Source organism: Nicotiana tomentosiformis, chromosome 1, assembly GCF_000390325.3.
Source record: "Nicotiana tomentosiformis chromosome 1, ASM39032v3, whole genome shotgun sequence".
Lineage (NCBI taxonomy): Eukaryota > Viridiplantae > Streptophyta > Magnoliopsida > Solanales > Solanaceae > Nicotiana > Nicotiana tomentosiformis.
Window position 1 is genome coordinate 54,517,262 of NC_090812.1, and position 13,192 is coordinate 54,530,453.

At 35.2% G+C, this 13,192-nt stretch overlaps 1 protein-coding gene across 1 annotated transcript; it reads left to right on the forward strand.

Annotated features, from left to right (window-relative positions):
- Window positions 1-5,953: 5,953 nt before the first annotated feature.
- LOC104100000 (uncharacterized) lies at window positions 5,954-12,805 on the forward strand. The gene is made up of 7 exons (XM_009607155.4): window positions 5,954-6,448; window positions 7,687-8,156; window positions 9,339-9,453; window positions 10,108-10,782; window positions 11,391-11,468; window positions 11,828-11,941; window positions 12,041-12,805. The coding sequence occupies exons 1-7, from the start codon at window positions 6,074-6,076 to the stop codon at window positions 12,293-12,295; spliced, it is 2,082 nt and encodes a 693-aa protein (XP_009605450.1). The 5' UTR covers window positions 5,954-6,073; the 3' UTR covers window positions 12,296-12,805.
- The last annotated feature ends 387 nt before the right edge of the window (window positions 12,806-13,192 follow it).

Here is a 13,192-nt window from a genome sequence, read left to right on the forward strand (position 1 = left end):
GCTTCTCGACGAACCAAACGATGTCTCTCTTCAGCAATAACTTAGGAATGCCTGGTATTTTATCGATCCTTTCTTGGTGCTCTCTCATTTGATCTCGAAGTGTCTTGTTCTCGTTTTCTATTTCCTCTATTCTTCTCAGAATGGCAGTGAGAGCGTCATCGCCTGCATTATTAACAACACTATGAGTAATACCTGTCATCGTGGGTGGAGAAGGTTGATCACGTTGCTCGTCCACTGATGGTGCGACACTTGATCTCGCCTTTACCGCGGTCGCGACTTGAACGGGTTGATAGAGGACGATGGTCAATGTATCAGTTAGCCAAGCCTCAAGGAGCTTCTTTATCATTGGCGGTGTCTCCTCTCCCACGGATGTGAAGGTAGTCTTGCCATGGGATTTTGTGATGGTGCAGCGGGGAGGGGGTGATCCACCTCGCCTAGGAGAGACATTGAGCATTGTGTCCTTATCTACTACTTCAGAGCTCTCATGGATGATGTCCATGAGGTTGGTTGGGAGGTTACTCATTATTCTCGTTCTTTCTTCTCTGTTACCTGCCACGTTAGATCTGTGCATGTAAAGAGAAGAAGGTTTTTCTCTTGTTTTTTTTGTCAGTAACCAGTGTCGGTTGTGGATCTAGAAGAAACTAAAAAGCTTAGCTAGAAGATCCCCATAGACGGCGCCAAATTGTTTGACCGAAGAATATAATTTTTGATTTAAACTATTAAATTTATATAGTGAGGGGTTAAATCTAGTCAAGGATAATAACTCTAGATATTTAACCACTAAGACGTATGTTAGTTGGAACAGATTCCGTATATGACTGGTGGCAATAAATATAGGATCCACTTAAAGCAAGAACATTAAGGAAGATATAACTAACAATAAATGTCAATAAATAACATTTAAGTAAATAAGGAGAATGATTCACCCGATAATGGATGGGTTGAACGAATAACTTGTCTGACAATGATGGATGATAGATAAATCTAAGATTCGCATGAACAGTCCTCGAATCTAATGGAAAAGTGGAGAACAATATCAACAAGAATCTTTGTGTTTTTGTAAGAGGGAAAGTCTCCTTCTCAAAAGTGTTCTTATCAGAAAATGAATATTACATGTCCCTCTCATTATCTCTTCTTTCTATATATATGAGGCATTTTTCCTAGGAAACCCTAATAGTACAAATGCAGGAAAAATTCACTAGAATATTCCCTTTTAGTACCCTATCTTGACAAATTAGTCGTTACAACTCCTATCATCAACAGTCGATCTCGACCCCGACTCTTGCTGACATCTTGATTGCGATAACCGTCGATATCTTGACCACGACTCATGTCGGCACCTCGGCCATTGACCTCGTCGCGTTTTGGGCGAGCTCGACCGATAACTTTCGTTAATGTCATATTACGCTAAATATTTTGAAGACGGATTTTAGCCTATAAAGGGGTAAGGTCTGCGTATACACTAATCGAGACCCCACTTTATGGGATTTTACTGGTCTTTTGTTATTGTCGTCGTTGTCGTCTTGACAATTTAAATTGTTGCTTGAATTACTATTTGCCGTTGAACTCTTGAATTTTAATCACGATTAGAACACTTTTTGAATAAGTTGACTTAGTTGGTACAAATATCAATTCGAATACTTATTTTTGTTTACCTCAAAAAGTGAAACCGAAAATCACCATAGAACGTCACGACTTATAAGGAGTTGGACATTAATTATTTTGAAGAAGAAACTCTTGCAAGAATTTAAAATAGTACGTAATAGTCTCAGTGAAAGTCAACAAGGAAGTGAAGAGTAAACCCCCCAGATTTCTTTTATTTTTAGTGATGTAAGCTTTTGGCCAAATTACTAAGACGGAATGCACCTAAGTTGATATCAGTTCAAGGTGACAGTGTTTTAGATTCAAATGGCTATAAATGAGCACGAACATTGCAGATTTTTTAGCTCCTTCTGTGGAATCATAAAATCTGATGGTATGCAAGTGATTTGTGGTTGTTGATAATCATGTATTGGCGTGGGAATTTGTCTTTCCAATAAAACAAACAACACTATAGCTCGTGTGGATAAACTGGCAGTTTCCAATACCTACCAATGGAACGTTGTGGATGATATGGATTTCAAATACATTACTATTTACGATCCCCTTCAAATATATATATATATATATATATATATATATATATATATATATATATATATATATATTTGGTTATTTTTACACATATTAAAGAATTTACTTTTTATCATTAATTAACAATGAAATTGACCATATTAATTTTAATTTGTTCTTTAGAAATATAACAAACTATTCCTAGATTCTTTACGTCAAGGACAACTTTGAAAAAAAGAAATTAATTTTTTCTTAATATCTGAAAAAATCACATATTATGGACCACAATAAAAATAAAAAAAAACCAAACAAACACTTAAAGAGTAGAGGGTAATGTTATGTTATGGCCTTATGGGCATATTACCGTTGCTATCACTTGAGAGGGTGCAGTGGAAAGATGAATAAGGCAAGTTCCAATAACATCTTGTCGATGGAAGTGGTCTCTACTTTTGTTTGTATTGTGAACAGATCCTTTTTCTTTTGTCCCTTAGATATTCAATATTCGGAATTTAATAGCTTGAATAATTCAGATTTGCGTCGACTGAATCCATTTAAGTTTAGCTCCTTACCAATAAGTCTTTATTCTCGGAGCTTCAACTCGACACTTTTATTTAAGAGTGAAGCGATTCCAATCATCTCACCACACACTTAATACAAAGTCAAAAGGAGAAGACATGTCTTAATCGTGATGGCTGGTTGTATGTTATGCAATTCGATCATTACTCCAATATTTGCTTCATAGGACGCATATATAGCAAGGTAGTTCATTCAATGCTGCACAAGCTTGTTATAACTTAACTACTCTGTCTTGAATTCACTTAAATGTTGTTGTATAGAAGAAATCATAGCTGTGTAGTAACTTAAAAACTTGCCTTGAATTCATTTAAATGTTAGTCAGATGTTTTTGTAAACTGATTGAACTGGTTCCCTTTGCATAATTTTAGAAGAGAATTCCCACATAATTTAGAATGTCAAGGACTCTTTGGACTTTGATTTTTTCGTAAAACTTGGGGAGCTACACTTAAAAGTCATGTTTTAATAACAATATAACATAACCACTATCCTGACGGCAACGTTCTCATCTATTGCCTCTTGGGCCAAAATTCCACTGCGTCAATCCAGAGAATGAAAAATGCAAAACGTTAAATGGATCCAAGGTAAACCATCGCTTGTGTTTTTCATTTTTTCTAAATTTGGAAAGTATGAGTTGTTTTATTTAAAATTGGGTGTAACCTCACAACAAAATTGAATTGTAGTTGACGTTGAAATATTAATAGAGAGGCGCTGTCCGGTCCGGATGACAAAAAACCTTAGAATTGATGAGAGAGAAGCCTAGAGTTAGTAGAAGAAATGGCTTAATGGTTTTGGAATAAATGACTCGAACCGGCTAGAAATTTTTTCAAAGAGAAACTATATAAGTAGTAAGTTTCAGAATTCAAAGCAGATGACTTACGCGCTCGAAATTTATGAGATGTCTTTGACGACATGTCTGGATAATACTTCATGTAACTTGATGCGACTTATTCATCCCGTTGAATGATTTATATCATCGATCACTTTCTTTTTTCTTATTTGTCAAGGAAAAACCTTTTCTTTTGACAACTTGTTTGGATGGTTGTTGTATTGTATTGCTATCCCAAAATAATATTTGTTTTGATTGTTTCATTAAAATTGATTGTATTGTATTGTTAAATCCATTATTCCGGAACAATGAAAAGTCTTACTTTTTTAAACAACCGATTCGGTGTGGTAGGAATATTTACTTTTTTTTTCAATTATGCCCTAACTTATTACTCCATAATTCTATTTTACTCTTTACCTTTTTTTTAAACTCCAAATCTCCAACCTATAAACCTACTTTGTTTTCGGCCCTTTTTTTTTCGGAACTTCTACCGCTTCCAACTCCAACGTCAAAGGTGTTTTGCCTTCTTTTGTTTCGTTTTTTCTCCTAGTTTGCTTTTAACTCCAATTTTAATTATCTTTCTTCCTTTGTTTTGCCTATTCCCTCGTCCCTTTCTTTATCATAGTTCTTTATTTTTTTTTTCTAATGATAGTTAACTCCATTTTAAATTTTATTTTTATTATTATTATGATCGAGTTAGGAATGGAGTGTACTTATTATTATTTTTAATATTATTAACTTGTTCTACTAATTTTGTTAGAATTTGTATGAATTTAATTTCTTGATCTATTTATAAGACATATTTTGTGATAAATTATTAGAAAGAGATTTTCTTAAATTATTTTTATTCATAATTCTTGATAATTTTTAATATTTAAATAATTATTTTAGTAAACTTATCAGCTACAGTACAGTATGATACAGTCAAACGAAATAATAAAATATTATTTAACAACAATAAATAATACAGTTTATCCGAACGTGTATTCATAAAACGATACAATACAATACAATACATTATAAAGCGATGAGTAACAATAATCCAAACAGAATGTTAAAAAAGATTACAGCCCGTATCACTTGGCCAAACAGGGGGCAAGTGCACATATATTCATTCTCAGGGATGTTATTGTCATGAAATTTAAACTAAAAATCTTAAATTCAAGACATTTTTGTCTTGAAAAACTGAAATTGATGATGCAATGGCTAATTCCTAAATAGCAGCCCTTTAGAGTGATTACCTTGTGTCATTTCTACGCCTAATAACCCATCTTATACATCTTTGTACACTTTTATACAACTCTATACATAATGTACCTCTTAATATAAAAGTGTATAATATTGTATAAAATTGCGTAAGCGTCTCTGACAAACTTCTTGTACGATTTTCATTTGCAATTCTTATCCAAAACTAGTCCAAATCTCCATCAAATGACTTCAAACTTGGTATATAACCTCCTTAGACTATTTCTAGTATGTCTAAACAATATCCTCTCCAAAATTCTCACAAAATCATATTCAAAATTTAACAAGATTAGCATTGAAGAAGATGATATTTTAGGTTTTTCGCGTCTGTTTTTTATTTGTTGTAGCTAGGATAGGTATATATAAGCTTGAGGAAGAAGGAGAATGGAAACTCACAAATATTTCGCGCCTGAAGACGAAGATGTGAAGATAAAAAAAAACAAAAATCTTTTTTTAGATTTGGGCTTATTGACATTGGGCTACACATTTGCAAACTTGTAACTAAGCTAAAAAAACGGCAACATCAGCTTATGGCGTGATTTATTATGTAATTTTCTCTTCTTTTTATTGTTAAATAGCTTAATAGTATTAAAGAAATTTTTAGTCAATTGAATCAATTCTACTCTATTAATTTAAGGGAAAAGGCAAAAAAATAACCCCCATCAACTATTAAAAAAATAGAGTAAATATGCCCTTAATTTGAATTTCGTACTCAATAATTGGTTTATATTTTTCCCTCAACTATGGGAATTAGAACTGAACTAGCTCATATTTGTTGTCCGTTTGACTTTAGTCTCATATGAACTATGAAGTCTACAATTATGTTTTAGGATTTTAATAATAATTTTAAAAATAAAAAGCTATCGAAAAACCACACCCAAATACTCGCAAAAATGGAATTAAATTGTTCTATAATATCCCACGACTTAATTTTAAGCAACACTTCACCATTCAGGGAGAAGAAAATTCCAAGAGGGGTTGAGTTGACAGAAAACCTGGGGACTAAATTTAAGGAATAGTTAGTATTCACATATTTAATTGGTAGAAAATTATAATATAATTAATTTTAAAATTAATTATTTTAAAATTAAAATATTTTTTTATCCTATAAAAAAATAAAATAACTAATTTAAAATAATTAATCATGTCATAACTTACATGCTAAGTGGTGTATCTGTACTTGTCTAAAACCCCAGGAACCTCCGGTGCTATTACCCCCGATATTTTTCTCTTTTTCTCTCTCCTTATTTTAAAATTATATTCAAACACTGAACCACTATTACTGCCTGTTTGGATTAATCAATCGTTGCCATAATGTCGACGGAGGCTCCATATTCCGCCGCCGCCGCCCAGCATCGCCGCGTTCAATTCAGGCAACCATTCTCCGACGTAAAACGGCACCGTTCAATCTTCGAACTACCGCCGAACTTCTTTGATTCCTGCCGCCTCCTCGAATCTCCATCAGCGTCGCCACTCTACGTAGTCGAACCACTCGAAAGTCTCTCAGTCAAAACCCTAGACGACGTATCCATTGATGACGAATCCAAAAAGGATGCGCAGAACACGGAGAGTTCGAGTAATAATAGGAATAACGCGAAACAGAGGTGGTCCTGCAATACTTGTAAAGCGGTGTTTGAGTCTCTCCATGACCAGCGCTCTCACTTCAAATCCGATATTCATCGACTAAACGTACTAATTTTCTTTCGTCTCTCTTTTATTGAAATTATGTTTTTTGATAAATTTTATATATTATCATGCTGGATTGAAATGGGCCTGTATAGAGCGGAATGGATATATAGGACTATTTGAGCTGATCTCAACTGATATGGAACTGAGGCATAGTTGATTGATATTTTAATCTGTCTTCATAGGATAACGCTAATTAGGTGTGAGGTTTTTTTGTAAGGTGAAGTGTGAGGATTTTGTAATTGACAAACGTAAAATAAGAAGTTTAATTGATTGCTTTTTCCGTGCCTTATTCTTGAAGTTGAGCATTGATGTGAATTAGCACCTTTCGAGCTATGGGACTGATACATATATGATTTTTATCTTTATACTCGATTTCGATTTTTTTTTTTTTTTGTTGGTTAGGCACAACTTATTGCTAGTAGTTGATACTTAATCTTTTCCTTTTATCCTCAAATTAATTTTTATATTCTTTTCTGATTACCAAAGACTGTAGTAAGTGATATACAAAGAGGGAACTTTTAGAGATGTACTCTCAAAAACTAAATGCTTACCCTCAAGAAAGCACAATATAATGACCTTGTAACAAACTCTTTTTACGGTATTTTGGTTTAGTTAATTGAGTATCCCTTTGGAACTAGCAACTTTTAGACAATATCCCAATATTTGTACTTTTTAGCTTTTGAAATGAGATAATCTAGGCTTATGATGTATCACTAGTAGAATTTAGGAGCTGGGGTTATGGGAATTGGTTTCAATATGTTCAGCAAAAGAATACCTTTATTTTATGAAGTAAGTCGAAAGAATGTTTTATCTATTAATACTTCATCTAATACAATAAGGTGAACGTTGCATGACTTTGATATCTGAAATCACCTCTAGAAAACAGCTTCAGATTCTTCGATATGATCTTGCTTATAAAGGTTTACAAAATAAAATCATTCGTTCCACATGACCAGAGTGGCAATTGAAACAGATGGCTGTGCTAGAACTTTACAACCAAAGGTTATTCATCATTGCACTAGAAGCATTTCAAATTAGCTTGTGTTTCTGAAATTGTCACTTGGTTAATCTGCCTCTAAAGCTTCCAATCTGCATCCTCTCCCTCTTCTCCAGTGCTACAAAAAGGAAAATATCATTTCCAGCTTTTTGTCAATATCTTTGTTCCTGAAGGTGCTGATACCATTAAAGTGGTTGTTCATATTTTCGTTATAGTAATTTCTTGTCAGTACTGATATCAGATAAAGCTAAGCATTGCTGGGAGAGACACTATAAAGGAGGAAGACTTTGATGAGATGAAATCTGATTCCCTATGTAAGGATTATGATTTATCAAGTATTTCTGGATCAGATGATGAAGATGATGACAAAGAATCTGGTCGGTCAAATGATCTGCAGCGAAGAATAATTGGAGATATTAAGAATAAAATATTTTTAAAATTGCATGACGGGGAGATCCTTTCAATGTGGAAGACTTTACTCCTGAATGAGTCAGAGAACATTTTGTTTGAGAACAAGAAGACGCTTGCTGCAGATGATATCAGGAATAAGATTCATCTGACAGAAAGTGAAGTGACTGAGAAGTTGAAATATCTGATACATGAACCAAGGGATAATACCCGTTTGAGGATCATGTTGCTTGCAAGAGGTGGGCATTTTGCAGGCTGTGTTTTTGATGGTACTGCAGTTGTGGCACATAAGACATTCCACAGGTTAGAGTTTTTGTTGTATTAAAAAGTGGCATGCTTCTTTTGTACAATTATCTTCGTGCCAAAACAACTAGTTCGAAGAATATCTTTTAGAAGATATTGAAATGAAATATCTTTTACAAGATATTGAAATGAACTTTTCTTTTTGTTGCAATGAACTTTGTCCCTAGTCCCTACTACGCTAATCAAGTTTTTCTTATATCTTGTGAGAATCTGTTGATAATTTACTCTGAATAGTAGATGAGAAAATTTTAAATCGTTTTCTGGTATAGTTTCTGTTTAACCATTTGATCCCTGCATAGTGCATCAATAACGAATCCACGCTCTGCAGTTATTGGACGCCTAGTTCTGTTGACTACTTTACAAAAAAATGTGTATCCTCTAGATTCCGAGGGTAAAGAAATAATCAAATATTGTCTGCAATTTAAAAATCTTTTGGAGCAAAAAAATTAAATAAACAAAACATGTTTGTATAACCATGCGCCAAATACGAGCTTCACGAAGTTGCTTAAATTTACTGGTAGAAAGACAAATTACAAACCATAACTTCTAGCATCCTCCACAATGAGAATGAATGTAACTAAATGGGATATGAGTGTTGTATCTGTCTATCCTTGCCCTAGTCCTTTAGTCAAAAAGTATCAGATTGTGGATAGAACTTCCTTATTATTTTTTCTTTCAAGAAGGTCATGGTTCATGTCTATTTTCTCCTCCCCGCATGTACTTACTGTTATTTCTTAATTATTAATAAATCTTTAGCATATCCTAGTTAAACTTTTGATTTTTTTATTAAAAAGATTTCTACAGCATTCTATCCACAGCAGCAGACTGAGTCAGTTCCCTTGTTTGGTTCTCTATATAGTTTGTCACTTTGCTTGCATGTGGCAAATCTCTCTGTCTTACAGCAAGGAGTCCTATTTTAAAGTCCTCTTTGCTTTCCTTTAGAATTTCGAGATTTAAGATTTGTTGACTCTTGTAACTAGTGTCCATTCTCTTGGCTGCATTCCTAACTTGTCTTGTTACGCATTTCAGTGCTGCTGTCATCGTTTTCTACCTTGGCTTTAAGAGTCAGGTTCTTTTGTTTTTCTTTTTCCATGCTCCCTTGTTCTTGATCTGGAGCTTACATATTCCTGCATCCCTTCTGAGAGAATGTGGCTAACTTATACTACTTTACCTTTCTTTTAGGTATGTTATACGAGCTAAGGCTGGAAAGAAACAGTCATCAAAAGATGCAAGTGGCAAGATTGCGCACTCTGCTGGAGCATCAATTCGTCGGCATAATGAACTTGCTCTTAAAAAGGTAAAGGGATTGATGTTTACATAAGAGAGATTCTGTTGCAGTATGATATGTGCCTTATTCAGTGTGACTTGCCAAATTACGCTTATTTCTTAATAGTAACAAAAGCACCCCCTTCCAAGCAGGTGCCAACATCTTTTCTTGCCTTTTTCAATGCTAATCATGATATTTATTCGTTTTTTCCTCCTTTTCTCTTTTCTTCTGGTGGCAATGGGTTGAGCTTTTCAAATAACACTCTCGATTAAATTGGCCCTTGCCCCTTATGTATTTTCCATGCTATGATTTCTGCTTTCTATGCATTTTTTTTTTTGTTTTTTTTTATTTTTAGTTTAGTTTTATGTTTCTGATTATTTCTACTGGGTATTTTCTTGAGTGATACTTCAAGCTTTCTTTTCTGACACATCGTCTCATGAGAAGAAGTTCATATTGGTTTCCTTTAAAGCGGGGGCTTTTAGAGGGCTCGAGTGCTTCTGCCTTATTGATTTTACTACTTGAAGTGGCTCTCTCTCTGATTTGAAAAAGAAACAAAAGGAGGGGGATTATTTGGCTGTCATATTGAACATAGAGCAGAGGCACTATGGAGTAGGAAAGCTGATTTTTTTTTAAACTGGGCTAACATCATATTTTGTGATGATAATTTTGCTGTTTGATAACCAGGAAATCCAAGATTTGCTCACTTCATGGAAGCCTTACTTTGCTGTTTCGTCCTGTATCTTCATATGTGCTCCCTCTGACAACCGCCAACTGTTTTTTGACGGAGATCGACCATATTTTGTCTGTCAGCCTAATGTTATTAGAAATATTCCTTTGACTGTCCGAAGACCTACCTACAAGGAAGCTCGACGAATATATGGCTTGTTGACTCAAGTATCCTTTGAAGTAAATGAGCGAATTGCACCTGATTGTGAAGATGCGTCACTATTAAGTGCAAGTGGTCCGAGCAGCAAGTCTAACGAGTCCATGGAGGTTTTGAAGGAAAATTTGGAGACTAGGGAAATTACCAAAGCATGTTCTAGTGTTACACCATCTCGCGATGCCATCATATCAAGTGACAGTGATAGTGATAATGACACAATTGGTACGTCCACTCCTTTACATGAAGCAGCAAAGTGCGGGGACTCTGAAAAGGTTTTGGAACTTCTAGAACAGGGTATGGATCCTTGCCTCAAAGACGAGAGAGGGAGAACTCCGTATGTGCTTGCAACTGAAAAAGAAGTGAGAAACACATTTAGGCGCTTCATGGCATCAAACGTTGACAAATGGGATTGGCATGCTGCTAAGGTGCCTAGCGCATTGACTAAAGAAATGGAGGAAACACAAGCTGCTAAACAGGTAACTTCTTCATTATTTTAGGGGGTGACAAATGGCCGGTGTAATTTTCTGCCCCGGTTCCTATATTTAAGGATGTTAACATAATATTCTTGAAGAGGATCCTATATTTAGGACATAGGACTATATAGGAAATTGATTTAGACGTCGTCGTTATTACTTTTGTTGCTTCTGCAGACGCTCTATCTGATGTTTTCCGATCTCTGAGTCAGGATTGGGGGATTTGAATTAGAAAGTTCAAGCGATTATTATCTCTTTCAGAAATGTTTGTGAAGATTGTAAGACTGTTTCTCTCATTTAGGAAGTGTAAAACAGTGTCATTAGGCGTGTATCAAAAACGGATTAATACACTTTATTTGAACGCTCTATAATATTGGTCACTTTCTCTTCTTAATATGTCAAGGAAGTCAGAAAATGTGATGAGCTTCTCCATCATTTAAAAAGTATTGTATGAGGCACATTGCAAATATAGATGAATTGAAGTGTACTTGATTGTTCCTAATGACACTGTTTTGCAAATAATCTGTTTTTGAATAAGCCAATCAGTGAAAATATGTTTTATGCTGCATTGTGGCTATCTAATATGTACAATTGTATTTCTCTCTCCCCAGGCAGAGAAAGATGCTAAGAAGAAAGCTAGGGCAAAGGAGTTGAAGAAATTGCGGAAAGCAAAGCAAAAAAAGGCTCAGGTGATGTATAATTTATTTTCCTAGTAGTTTATGAATCCGAACAATTTTCCGCATCCTGTCTTAGTGCTATCTTGCAAAAATAATTGTTGGTTCATCTTCTTGCTTTAGTCGGATTGCATGGCATGAATTAAGAAGCAAAGTTCTAGAGTTGTTTTTTTCGGTTGTCAAGAAATTCTCTTCAACGTTCATCAAATGTGTCTTTTCCTTCTTTTTTGTTCTCACTCTGATGAGGAAAAAAAAGAGTAACGGTAAGCAGCCTAGAAGTCTCTCATTTGCCTCTTAAGCACCCACACACGGGCTAATTTGTTTATTCCTATTATCTCTCTCTATCTTGCAGCATTCTGACAATAGTTTTGCAGGCTGAGGCTGCTCAAGTCCAAACTGCTCCATCTGAATCTGGGAGAGGAATGCTTGCTGCTTCAGCTCTTAAAGGACATTCTCATTCTAGTCTTTCAGCAAAAATATCAAAAGAGGTCATAGAACATATTTCTGCCGTATTCTTGTTATGCGCTTATAACTGCTCGAATGGGAATTGGTCTCTGATATGTTTTCTTTATTGTTTTGCCAATCAGGAGGAAGTAAGGAGAGCTCAAGATGCTGAAAGGGAAAAAAGAGCAGCTGCAGCTGAGAGAAGATTAGCTGCTGCGGCAGCCCTCAAAGCTCAAGGCACCGGCTCAGTTTCTGCTCCAAGTGGCTCGGCAACTGACATTCTATGTTCTTGCTGTAACGGGTCATTGGCTGGCAAGGTTCCCTTTCACAGATATAATTACAAGTATTGCAGCACCGCATGCATGCACGTGCACAAAGAGATCCTTGAGGATGGATAAGGGAAATTTCTATGTTGAACTTCATAATTCGAGTTCCATCTATACCCTCCACTTTGCTTTCTAACCATATTACAGGGTGCAGGGGCCGGGGATGAGAGGATGGTCTTCTATTATGATCCTTCAGAAGAAACACACAGCAATCACCTCAGAGATAACAACTGCGACATCCCTGCTCTTATTATTACTATTATTTTCGGGATAGGTAGGGGTGGAGGTCCCTGATAGGAATGAGAAATGAAGGATTTTGTGAGGATTTTACACCTATAGAATGTAGAGGAGCTCTCATCACTGGGGTCACCACTCAATCTACCCCGATCACTTCAAGTACAAAATGTTTTTCGCAATATTACCAATTTTGTTTATTTGGTTTGTGTATGAATGATCCACGTCTTCCTTTTAGCGTTTCACTCCAATAGACATTAATTAGTGTACGTGTAAACGAGAACGATACTTCTATTGACTCTGCAATGAACTCTTTATAAATTGAGTTCTACTCTTTGCAACATGCAAGATCTGTGGTCTCAATGAAATACCGTGCTCGAGGATCTTAAGGATAGTACTAAAATAGAATACACTGTTCTAAAGCTAATTTATTTATTTCATTGAAAATTTCTTCCCCTGGGGCAGGGGGGGGGGAGGATGGATTATCAGATGGAAAATAAGTTTTATTAACAGGCTAAGAGGTCGTTTGGTAGAGTGCATTAGAGAAAATAATGCATGCATTAGCTTTGTGTATTAGTAAAACTTTGTTTGGTACACTTTTTCAACCTATGTATAACTAATACAAGCATTAGTTATACATTCTATTTGGTATTATCCTATGTATAGCTAATGCATAGCAATACCAAGGCTATTAATGCATGCATTAGCATGGTTAAAGGCAAAATTATCCTTAAA

Coding starts and splice junctions, on each gene's coding strand:
- LOC104100000 (XM_009607155.4), top strand. CDS start 6,074: ATGTCGACGGAGGCTCCATATTCCGCCGCCGCCGCCCAGCATCGCCGC. Junction 8,157..9,338: donor GCACATAAGACATTCCACAG/GTTAGAGTTTTT, acceptor CCTTTCTTTTAG/GTATGTTATACGAGCTAAGG. Junction 11,469..11,827: donor CAAAGCAAAAAAAGGCTCAG/GTGATGTATAAT, acceptor ATAGTTTTGCAG/GCTGAGGCTGCTCAAGTCCA.